This window comes from Spinacia oleracea, chromosome 3 (genome assembly GCF_020520425.1).
Source record: "Spinacia oleracea cultivar Varoflay chromosome 3, BTI_SOV_V1, whole genome shotgun sequence".
NCBI lineage: Eukaryota > Viridiplantae > Streptophyta > Magnoliopsida > Caryophyllales > Amaranthaceae > Spinacia > Spinacia oleracea.
The window spans coordinates 1615684-1626926 of record NC_079489.1 but is presented as its reverse complement, the minus strand read 5'-3'; the positions used below and the strand labels follow the sequence as shown (position 1 = coordinate 1626926).

At 37.1% G+C, this 11243-nt stretch overlaps 3 protein-coding genes across 3 annotated transcripts; 2 read left to right on the top strand and 1 right to left on the bottom strand.

Annotated features, from left to right (window-relative positions):
- Positions 1-642: 642 nt before the first annotated feature.
- On the top strand, positions 643-2617 carry LOC110782445 (peroxidase 66). Its single transcript, XM_021986599.2, has 3 exons — positions 643-924; positions 1363-1551; positions 1800-2617. Exons 1-3 carry the CDS (start codon positions 715-717, stop codon positions 2364-2366), a joined length of 966 nt encoding a protein of 321 aa, XP_021842291.1. The 5' UTR covers positions 643-714; the 3' UTR covers positions 2367-2617.
- A 2217-nt stretch (positions 2618-4834) lies between these two features.
- Positions 4835-6921, top strand: LOC110782286 (peroxidase 66). Its single transcript, XM_021986403.2, has 3 exons — positions 4835-5121; positions 5691-5879; positions 6181-6921. Exons 1-3 carry the CDS (start codon positions 4903-4905, stop codon positions 6742-6744), a joined length of 972 nt encoding a protein of 323 aa, XP_021842095.1. The 5' UTR covers positions 4835-4902; the 3' UTR covers positions 6745-6921.
- A 967-nt stretch (positions 6922-7888) lies between these two features.
- LOC110782444 (uncharacterized) lies at positions 7889-10900 on the bottom strand. Its single transcript, XM_021986597.2, has 4 exons — positions 10672-10900; positions 9111-9358; positions 8285-8492; positions 7889-8162 (listed from the first exon to the last, which is right to left on the bottom strand). The coding sequence occupies exons 1-4, from the start codon at positions 10756-10758 to the stop codon at positions 8040-8042; spliced, it is 666 nt and encodes a 221-aa protein (XP_021842289.1). The 5' UTR covers positions 10759-10900; the 3' UTR covers positions 7889-8039.
- Between the last annotated feature and the right edge of the window lie 343 nt (positions 10901-11243).

The window sequence follows — 11243 nt, the reverse complement described above, 5'->3', positions numbered from 1 at the left end:
AGATAAGTATAGATCCTACAAGTTGAAGAGAACCGACAAAACGAGAATACGAACTGAAAGGGATAAGTTCAGGTCCTACAAGTTCAAGAGAACGCACCCTGATCAATACTAACTCCACTATGTCATTCTTAAACACAAAACCATAATAACTTCAAAAAGGAGTACAAGTTTTCTTTTAAAACTCTCATAGGATCAAAAGGGAATACTTGATCTTAAAGCACACTAGAAGAGTTGGTTTATTTCCAAAAAAATTCAAGTTTAATGAGTGATTCAGACGAAACAAGAATACGGGTTGAGAATGGATAAGTTCAGATAAGTCTAGGTCCTACAAGTTGAAGAATACTGACGGGATGAGAATACGAACTGAAAGGTAAGTTCATGTCCTACAAGTTGAAGAGAACGCACTCTAAGTGATCAAACAATGCTAACTCCACTATTTCATTCTTAAAACACAAAACCTTAATAACTTCAAAAAGGAGTACAAGTTTTCTCTTAAAAACTCTCATAGGATTAAAATGGAATACTTGATCTTAAAGCACACTAAAAGAGTTGGTATATTTTCCCAAAAAATTTCAAGTTTAATGAGTGCCTTGAAAGCTCATAATCCATTCATCAGAACTATAAATACTTCTCCTAATTCAAGCCATTCTAATTCCATCATCAGCATCATCCTTTTAATCAATACATTTCATCTCTTTTTGACTGAGTAAAAAAATGGCTGCTCAAGCAACCAGAATCGTCTTCCTTGTTCTTCTCTCTTTCGGTGTTTTCAGCTGTTATGCAGCACTCGACGCTCACTATTATGATCAAACATGTCCACAGGCTGAGTTTATTGTATCACAGACAATTCGAAATGCTTCCATTTTTGATCCGAAAGTTCCTGCTCGTATCCTTCGTATGTTTTTCCATGACTGTTTCGTTAGGGTAAGCACTCTTCCTGAACTCTCATTAAAAAAAGCACTCGTTCTTCAATCTTTTTCTCTCTGAATTCATGCTTGGTAAGTGACATAGACCTGATCAAAAAACCCGGCCCGGCCACGACCAAAACAATTCTGCTCATTATGCAAGGCCTGGCAGAGGTCCGGTTTTTTATGCCCAAACCCTACTATTGCAGGCCAAAGATAGCGAGTTTTTTGGGCCATTTTTGGACGAGCCAAATTTATAATTACAATTCCAATTTGAGTTGCCCAAAATCCACCATAAATTTAAGATCGGTCGGGTCGGACCGGGCCCGAAAAACGGGCCTTAAAATTATGCCCAAAGCTTGCTGTTTTTCGGTCAGAACTCAAGAAGATCAGGTCTAGTAGTGTCTATTATCTTTTCTTTTGCACTGATACAACGGATTATATTGAATCATATCAGGGATGTGATGCATCAATTTTACTCGACTCAACACCTGAGAACAAAGCGGAGAAGGATGGGCCACCTAACATCTCAGTCCGAGCATTCTACGTCATTGACGATGCAAAAGCTAAGCTCGAGAAGGCATGTCCACACACAGTTTCCTGTGCTGACATTGTCGCCATGGCTGCCAGAAACGTTGTCACTATTGTAAGTTCACGCTATTCACGTAATTCACCTATCTATACACCACTATGAGACACGGTTTTCCGTGCTCTACTCACTAGAGTGTGCCAAAATCATTTTCCATACTATGGTAAGTTCTTGCTATTCCTCTATCGATACACAACAGCAAGACACAGTTTTTCGTGCTTTACTCACTAGGGTGTGCCAAAATCAGTTTTCCAACTTACTTACTGTATCCTCTAATTCCCGCCTTTATCTCACCTTTATCTCAGACCGGAGGACCGAACTGGAACGTTCTCAAGGGAAGAAAAGACGGAAGAGTATCAAAAGCTAGTGACACCGCCAACCTACCAGCCCCATTCCTGAACGCGTCCCAACTAATTCAGACCTTCGCTACCAGAGGATTAGATATCAAGGATCTTGTCGCCCTATCAGGCGGCCACACTCTCGGGTTCTCACATTGTTCTTCCTTTGTAGCTCGGGTTCATAATTTCAGCACCATACATGAAACCGATCCTAGTATGAGCACAGAATTTGCCAGTTTACTGAAGAACAAGTGTCCGAGTTTAAACAACAATGGTGATAATGCAGGACAAGTTTTAGACACAACTGCAGCACAGTTTGACAATGATTACTACAAACAGGTTATTGCTGGTAAGGGTGTTTTCGGAACTGACCAAGCTATGTATAATGATCAGAGGACTAGACCGATTATTGAGTCGTTTGCTAAAGACCAGAACTTGTTCTTTAGAGAGTTTGCTGCTTCGATGATAAAGCTTGGAAATGTTGGGGTTAATGAAGTAGGAGAAGTGAGACTGAATTGCCGAAGAGCGAACTAAGTTTGAGCAATTACAAGAGAGTGTGTGAGAAAAATGAAGATATAAGTTATGAAGTTCCTCAGATTATTGAGAGATGGAATAATGTAAAGATTTTTTTATATGTTTGTAACTTTGTATTCTCTTTGACATGGTAATAGAGCGTTTTCTTATTGTAACTCAATCCTATAAGATTGGTATATTGGCCAAAATCAATATTTGTTGGGTGAATTTTATTGTTATATGTATGAACCATGAAGAGGGTTTTCAGCCTATGTTACTTGTCGGGTATGTATCTAAGTGTATGACTCGACTAAATTGTAAATAATTTCCATGATTTTAGACTAAAATGAAGTGTCGAAGTGTCTATACCCATGTTTGAGTGTTGAAGATCTGACATGGATACTTGAGGTTAAATGAAGAGTTTGAGTAACGTAGTTTTCGGCAACGGGCCAACAACAGGTTAAAGAACTCTTGAGCTAATCTATAAGCTACAACTTTTTTAGAAAGAACTCTCACAAAATCTCTAGAATCCTTAGGGAAACTGACAGCTCAACTTACTAAACCATAAATAAACAAAACTCCAGAATCATTGGAGGATTGACACAACCCAAAACATTTTATTAATTATGAACTGTGTTAGCATCAACAAAAAATTCAGTAGATAAATAAAGAAAACACATGTACTCCTATCATGTTCTTTTACATTTGCACATGTGTTCTTTTGGTGCATCGTGAAACACGTGTCTATAGTACTGAACACATGATGCATGTAATGGTTCAATGTATGTTTGTCCATACACATTTCATGTGCATATGTTATGTGATACGCGTAGAGAATTAAATGGGCTAGCCATGCCAGCCGGCCAAGGGCAGTCCGAGGCACGGTCTACGGTACAGTGTGGTTGAGTCTTGCCACCCCGAGCCGTGCTGTTGGACTGGTGGCTAGCCCGATATAACGCCAACCTAACACAGAGTACTTTATATAATTGTCTTTCACAAATTTATACCAGATTACTAGTCATATTGTATAAACAACTCTGTTTCAACACGAATATGAACCTTAATATCCAGCCTTTTTTGGGTGCAAATCAGGTGATTCAGGTAGAATACAAAACAAACAAAACAAACAAGACTTCTTGCCTAGAAGGCTACAAGTATAAAACAAGGATCAAAGCACCTGAACATAGGGCTGTCAAATCTGGTCATCGATCAGTTCTACTGCTCTAGAGAATACGGAGTAACTGTTAAGCTTAACCGACACTTTACTTTAGTAGCATAACCAAGAATTTTAGTCGGGTTCTAGTGCTCTACGGAATACAGAGTAATGGTTAAGCTTTTATACCACTCCGTCTATCTGAAATTAATAGTCACGTACTCACGTATACTACTTTAAAATTGATATTTTAGCGGGATTCTAGTCCCTTTTTCTATCATAATAAGACTTCTGATTTTATATTCCAACGTTCCACTAAAATTTATTGATGGAGAGGATAAATAAACGAACCTAAAGTTTATTAATCTTCACATGAAATTGTGATACATTTATTTATGAGATATTGAGACAATGCGGTGTCGAACTTGGAAGGAGGGGGGATTTAGAGGAAATATAAGAATAAATAGAATTTCAACTAACCAATCGTAGGGCTGGAAATCTAGAATGGGTTTACACTTCTACAGATGTAGTACAAATATACATGCACGTGTACTTTAAGGATCACCAACCGTACTCCTATATACCTGATCTGATAGATCAGTATGAACCAACAGTCTTATTGCTTAAGAGTTAAACTTTGTAATCTCTGTTTAATATAATTAATATTCCGTACTTAGTTACTTACGCGGTTATGCGTAAGTAACTAAGTATTATTATTATCATAATTATCAATTTATCATTATGATAATAATAAGACTTAGTTACTTACCTATCGCGCACTAAGGTTAGCAGAACTTTAACTATATATCTAGGGTCCATATAATCTAGGAAATACTTAAGGGTGTTAGATTCAACTGCTGGTTCTGTTAGTTCCATTCACAGTTACGTTTCTGATTAGCTAAAAAACTCGAAAACAACAGAGCTTAAACTTTGTATTCTCTGATTAGTATAATTAATAATTAGTTACTAACGCATAACTGCGCACTATGGTTAGCAGAACTTTAACTATATATCTAGGGTTCATATAATCTTAGGAAATACTAATTAGAAGGGTGATGGTTTCAACTGTTGGTTCATTCACATTCACAGTTACGTTTCTGATTAGCTACTAAACTCGAAAATAACAGAGCTTAAACATTCTGGTAAGTGAATAGAACTACAAGAAAAGTTAGAAAAGGAATACAGAATACTTGATCTTAAAAGTACAGTAAAGGACAGGTGGTTTTCCCAAGGGATTTTAAGTCCAATGAGTGCCTTAAAAGCGCAGTCTTTTGCTATTTCTAAATTTGGTTCTAACACTGTACTACATTAACTATAAATAGAAGCTCTAAGTTTATGGTATTTCCATCATAACAACTAACAAGCCTAGATAAAAATACTTCACTTCCCTCCTAAATAACTAAAATGGCTGCTCAAAACTCCAAAATCATCTTCTTTTCGGCCTTTATTCTTCTCTCCGTTGCAGTTTTCGGTTCTCAAGCAGCACTCGATAATCACTATTACGATCAAACATGTCCACAGGCTGAGTATATTATCTCACAGACAGTTCTTAATGCTTCTATATATGATCCCAAAGTCCCTGCTCGCCTCCTTCGCATGTTCTTCCATGACTGCTTCATCAGGGTAAGAATCTTTCCTCCAAAACATTAGAGAATACACTAAAAACATGCACAAACGATTTGCACTATACTCCCTCCGTTTCTTTAAAGCTCTGTTTGGTAGGGTGTAAAACGATTTTCATGAAAAACGGGTTTTCCCTTTCAATCATTTTACGTTGTTTCGTTTGGCAGTGGATGGAAAATAATTTTCCATAACTTCCTCAAAGGTGGACGAACATTTTCCATTTGTAAGGGAGGGAAACCACTTTTCCACCTTTCCTCCTTTACCTCCCTCTCCCTTTTTCCCCTCAATGTTAACCATCTCTCCCATTTTCTTATAAGGAACCAAACAAAAAAAAACTAGTTTAAAATTGCGTTTCCCCTTGGAAAATGTTTTCCACGTAAAATCATTTTGCACTGAAAACGTTTTACACCAAACCAAATGGAGCCTAAGTTACAGTTTAACTGTTTACACTATCTATATACTAACTTATTCATATGCTAATATGCAAAGTCTTAACCAAAAACCAATCTAACCAATCAAGGACTATTTATGTTCTTTGATACATTAACTAAGATATTAAATAATATCAGGGATGTGATGCATCGATTTTACTGGACTCAACACCTGGGAACAAAGCAGAGAAGGATGGACCTCCAAACATCTCAGTCCGAGCATTTTATGTCATTGATGATGCAAAGGCTAAGCTTGAGAAGGCATGTCCACACACAGTTTCATGTGCGGACGTAATTGCTATGGCTGCCAGAGATGTTGTCACTATGGTAAGTTCTGTCCATTCACAACTCTCTCATTCTATGATGTCACTACAAAATAGTCCAAATCCGTCTCAAATAATGATTAGAGACGGATTTAAGACGGAAATAGGGCGTCCCAAAAGATTTTGAGAGGGAATTTTGGCAAATCCATTATAAATTTGAGATGAAATTTTAGTAATCCATCTCAAGTTTGAGATGCTTATAGTATCTGTCTCAAAATCCGTCTCTAATAATGCATAATTTTGTAGTGTGTGTACCTGATGGATCTTCACTCATTCACTGTTTAATTCTGGGTTCTTATTTGTAGACCGGAGGACCTTACTGGAAAGTACTCAAAGGAAGAAAAGATGGAAGGCTGTCAAAAGCTAGTGACACTACAAATCTTCCACCCCCATTCCTGAATGCGGATCAACTAATTCAGACCTTTGCTAACAGAGGATTAGGGATTAAGGAACTAGTCGCTCTATCTGGGGCCCACACTCTAGGGTTCTCACATTGTGCATCTTTTGTCGCTCGTGTCCATAATTTCAGCACCATACATGAAACTGATCCTAGCATGAACGCTGAATTTGCCAGCATGCTGAAGAAGAAATGTTCAAGATCAAACAATAACGGAGATGCAGGACAATTTTTAGATTCAACTGCATCACGGTTTGATAATGATTACTACAGACAGATCATAGCTGGAAAGGGTGTTTTTGGAACAGACCAAGTCATGTATAATGATCAGAGGACTCGATCAATGATTGAGGCATTTGCTAAAGATCAAAACTTGTTCTTCAGAGAGTTTGCTGCCTCGATGATAAAGCTTGGAAATGTGGGGGTTAACGAAGTAGGAGAAGTGAGACTGAACTGTAGAAGAATGAATTAAGCGTTGATGCAGGAATCACACGCCACATGAGAGAGAGAGAGAGAGATAGACAACAAAGAAGAGAGAGAGAAACTAAGTCATTCCTTATTTTCTTGTATTCTTGAGAGATGTAATAATGTGAGAGTTTTATGTTGTGTACTTTGACTGCCATAATGCAACATTCATACTTTTCCTATACTCGGACGAAATTACTAAAGTCTAAAAATGCAACACCTATAATTTTCACACTCGGGCAAAATTACTCAAATTTACTAATAGGGAAAACTATAAATGAAAAGACTCACAAAAAACAACTTGAATGCAGAACACTGTCAGCAAAAGAGATCATATTGAAACTCAGAAAGAGGCAAAAAAAAAGCTTGTTGGAGGTAATATTAGAAAGCAACAGAAATGGTAAACCAAATTTGACTGTGCATGTCCAATTCTGCTTGTTTAACAGTATTGATGTAATGTTGATGTTGGCTAAAACTGGTTTATATTAGGATTGATTATGTCCTATTCTTCCTTCATAACTTTCTCAACCTCATAAATGGTAAATCCTTGGAAATATACTTATTTTTATTCTCCTAAAAACTTGAGATAGCCCCTTAACTATAACTTAGTCAATAGAGCCATATTATCTAACCAGTCTATTTATGGCAGCGAGCTTGGCGTAGAACACTTAAATACCTCGAGGATTTGGAGCAAATACTAAGTTAGTTCTTGCAGAAACTTCATCCTCTTTTATTTTTGTTTCTTTCGCCTTTTATTACTCCCTACTCAACATAAATACATAATTTCCAGGCTGTATAAACCCTTTGCAATTTAGGCTTAGTGCAATTAAACTCAAATATCCTTTGTAACTACTTCATCATTCCTTCTCTCCCCATCACGGTAAAAGGGTTATTTCGGATATTTTAATTCCTACTACTATACTACAGAATTATTTAGGGAAAAGCTGTCCCAATAAAAGTACAAGTGATGATATATGTTCTGGCTAGTTTCTAACTTGCTAAAACTTCTAAAGATCAGAGAACTTAGAGATGATGAGCTTTGCCATTTCAGGAAGAAATAAAACACAAAATTTGGAAGGACTTGGGACAGAAGCTTATTATCAAGTAAAAGGACAATTTTACAGGGGTGCTTCGTGAGTTGAGCATTGATGTCTACCAAAATTCAAAATCAATCACTCAAGTTGAAATAATGTACAACATCACCATATACATTGTAAATCATGATACTATAATGACAATTAGAAGGCAACAGACGGCTTTGGTATTGCGTGATAATAACAATAATTATGATGCTTAGCTGGTTCAAGCAAAAATTACATCTGAACGAAATACATACTTGACCCCTTTAGTGACATTCCGAGCTTCATGCAACATACACTTGTCTCCGTGAATATGAACGAGCGCCATCCCCTCTGCAGGAGCCACCTGCATATGAAACCCTTTGGTCAGTCATATATACTTCCGAAAATTGCACAAACATACGATAACCTTTTCTGTGAAATAAACTGTACATTATGAAGTCAGGTAAAAGGGGGGAAAGAACTCACCTCAGCCACCACTTTGTTTCTTGAACCATAAAATACTGTCTCACCGCCAACTAAGGGATCTGTATTACCTAGGCTCTTGACATCACTTTTGCCTTTAGGTTGAGGACCGCCACTTAGATATATCAATAGTGTATAGTGTGTGTGCTTCCCACCACCAAGATCAACACTTTCATCAATATGACGCCCAAAACGCTGACCAGCCTTGTATCTGATAAAGTAAGAGACCATTTTCAAGTTAGGATGATGTACTTGATGAGTTAGTCCAGGATATTGACAGAAGTTTCAGAATCATAGATAGGTATAGTTTGGGTCAAACCATGAACCCCAATAGCGTGAATACCCATCTCCCTTCCCAAAACAAAAGGCAAGCAAAACCAAGAGAAATGGACATTTCATGAACGAAGGGCTATCACACAAATCATTGAGTCATTGTTAAAATCAAGTTGCACAACAACTAATTACATTTCTCAGAGGCAAAACTAATTTCTTGTTTAGAATGTCAGTGCAGTTGATAGGAAGTGGTATCATAATTGATTTTTATGTATATTCTGTTGTATTGCCGCAGAGAGGGGGGGGGGGGGGGGGGTAGGAGAGAGACAAAGCCTTTACTGCAATAATTACATAATAAGAAAATTCTAAGTTGATTTTGAGTGTCTAATCAGTTAAGCAGCAAGATTAACAGAGTGGAATTCGTGATCAACAAGTGGACCTATCACATTCATGAAAATATCTTACAGCCACGTATCAGTGATTAGGAAAAGCCCAATCATCCCATAAAAAAGTATAACTTAGATGTCGATTAATCAGAAGCAAATTGTCAACAAACCTGTAGAATCTGATATTTGGATTAAGCCCAACGGCAGCTTTTCCACGTATTTTGATATCTCTAAACAGATTGTTAAGTCCCGACTCCCAAATTACACCAGCAAGATGAGGATCATTCACGGATATCCGGTCATTGTCTCTATAAGCTTCACCTTTAGCTGGTCCAAGACTCCCTTGGTGCACAAAACCAAGTGACTCTGCAGCTTTGACAAATGCCTCTGACTCAAAAGATGTGAAGAAATTTGGTACCTGAACATCTTAAATGAGATTGATATAATGGATAACTCCTAGCACATATCAGATGTTAACCGTTCTAAAAGTTTCTAAACCAAATGCATGAATCAATTACTATGCTAAAATCCGTGTTCAATCATCGGGAAATAAGTAAGTCATGAACAAAATCGTCAATCATGAATATCCATTTGGCTACATGGCTAATGCACTTGAAACTTCCAGCATAAGCATGACAACAATCACATGAGACCAGCATTTAATTAAGATGTACTGGTATGGTTGTAAGTTATTACTTATTAGTCACTTGCTAGTTGCCACAAATGCCACCTACACTACTCAGACTCGGGAACTAATGTTGGACATGAGTACATGTCCAAAAGTCAAAATCCGCCATTTTGCATGATTGGTCCAAAATGACGGGATAAGTAAATTGAAGAGCTTGTGTAATATATTCGACACAGGAACCGAAAACTTCCATGGGTTCGACATGGTTGCTTTCAAGGACTACATCTGTTATTGGTCTACTATATAATCCAACCTACATAAATACCTAAACGGGGTGCCTGAGTCTTCATACCATTCTCATCCCCACGAAAACCGCGTTTTCACACCTCTATTACATGCTGAAGGGTCTGTGAGCATGACTAATTGTTACCTGATTTGCTAGTATGAGACTAGGTATGTGTTCCAATTCGCTGTCTAATTTGCTAAGTTACACCAAAAATATACTATTTTCATGTTATAGTTCGCCTTTTCTACTCGCAGTTCTTGAGGTGATTCGGGAATCAACTAACACTAAAATGAATTGATTTACGAGTTATACGATCAAACCCTAGAATTCCAGAAACAAAACTACTTCTCTTACCGCGAAAATAATCCCCTGATCACCCCCTCTAACTACAAAACAATTACCATCCTCCTATCCCCTTTTTTCTTACCCTCAAAATCGGAATCCCCCCAATTTTGAAAAGGCAAAATTCCCCAAAAAATATTCTCAGTTCACTAAATTTTTGCTCAAACCCTAAGGATTCCAGTAATTTTCACCCAAATTGAATAAATACTAGCACCAATTATGAGTTTATGACATAATAGAACATAAATCCTCCATATTTGAAAAGTCAAAATTCGCAAACAAGATATTCTCAATTCACTAAATTATAGCTCAAACCCTAAGGATTCCAGTAATTTGCACCCAAATTGAATAAATTGTAACACCAATTCCACATATTAGAACATACAATCAGCAAAATCCAAGTTCACAAACAACAAACCAAATTCAAACACAAACAAAAACTGAACAGAAAACGAGGAAGAAGAAAGATAATTACAGTAATAAGATCGATTCCTTTGAGATGATTGAATTGAAGCTTATGCTTAGGTTTGATTACTGGAAATTCCACCTTTTGATCTCCCATTCTCCTCTCGTTTTGGGCGCCCTCTTTCACTTTGCTTTCGACAACTCTATCTCTCTCTCCAGATTTCCAAATGCCCAATTTCGAAACGGATCTTCCCAATTTGGACCTTTGCAAATAAATTGGCCCAACTGGTTTTGTGATTGAACCCAAATGAAATTTGGTACAAGTTCGTATTGAGAGAAATGGTTTGGACATCTCTAATATCATCGTTTTGGGACTTTGATTGAAAACTTTACTCACGTCAAAAATGAATTTTAGTCAAAATCGAAATTTCATTAGTAGTCTCCTATAGCAAATAGGAAATAATACTACTATACTAGTGAATCACTAACACTCGTTCTCTTCGTCTGGTCTGATATGGTCCGATCTGATCTTTTAATTTGTGGTCTGATATTGCCTGATTCTTCCTTGTCTAGTTTGAATTTCTCTAGTCTGTTTGAATGTTTTTTCATGAGTGTTTTTTTTTTTTTTTGGTTTGGTCTAGC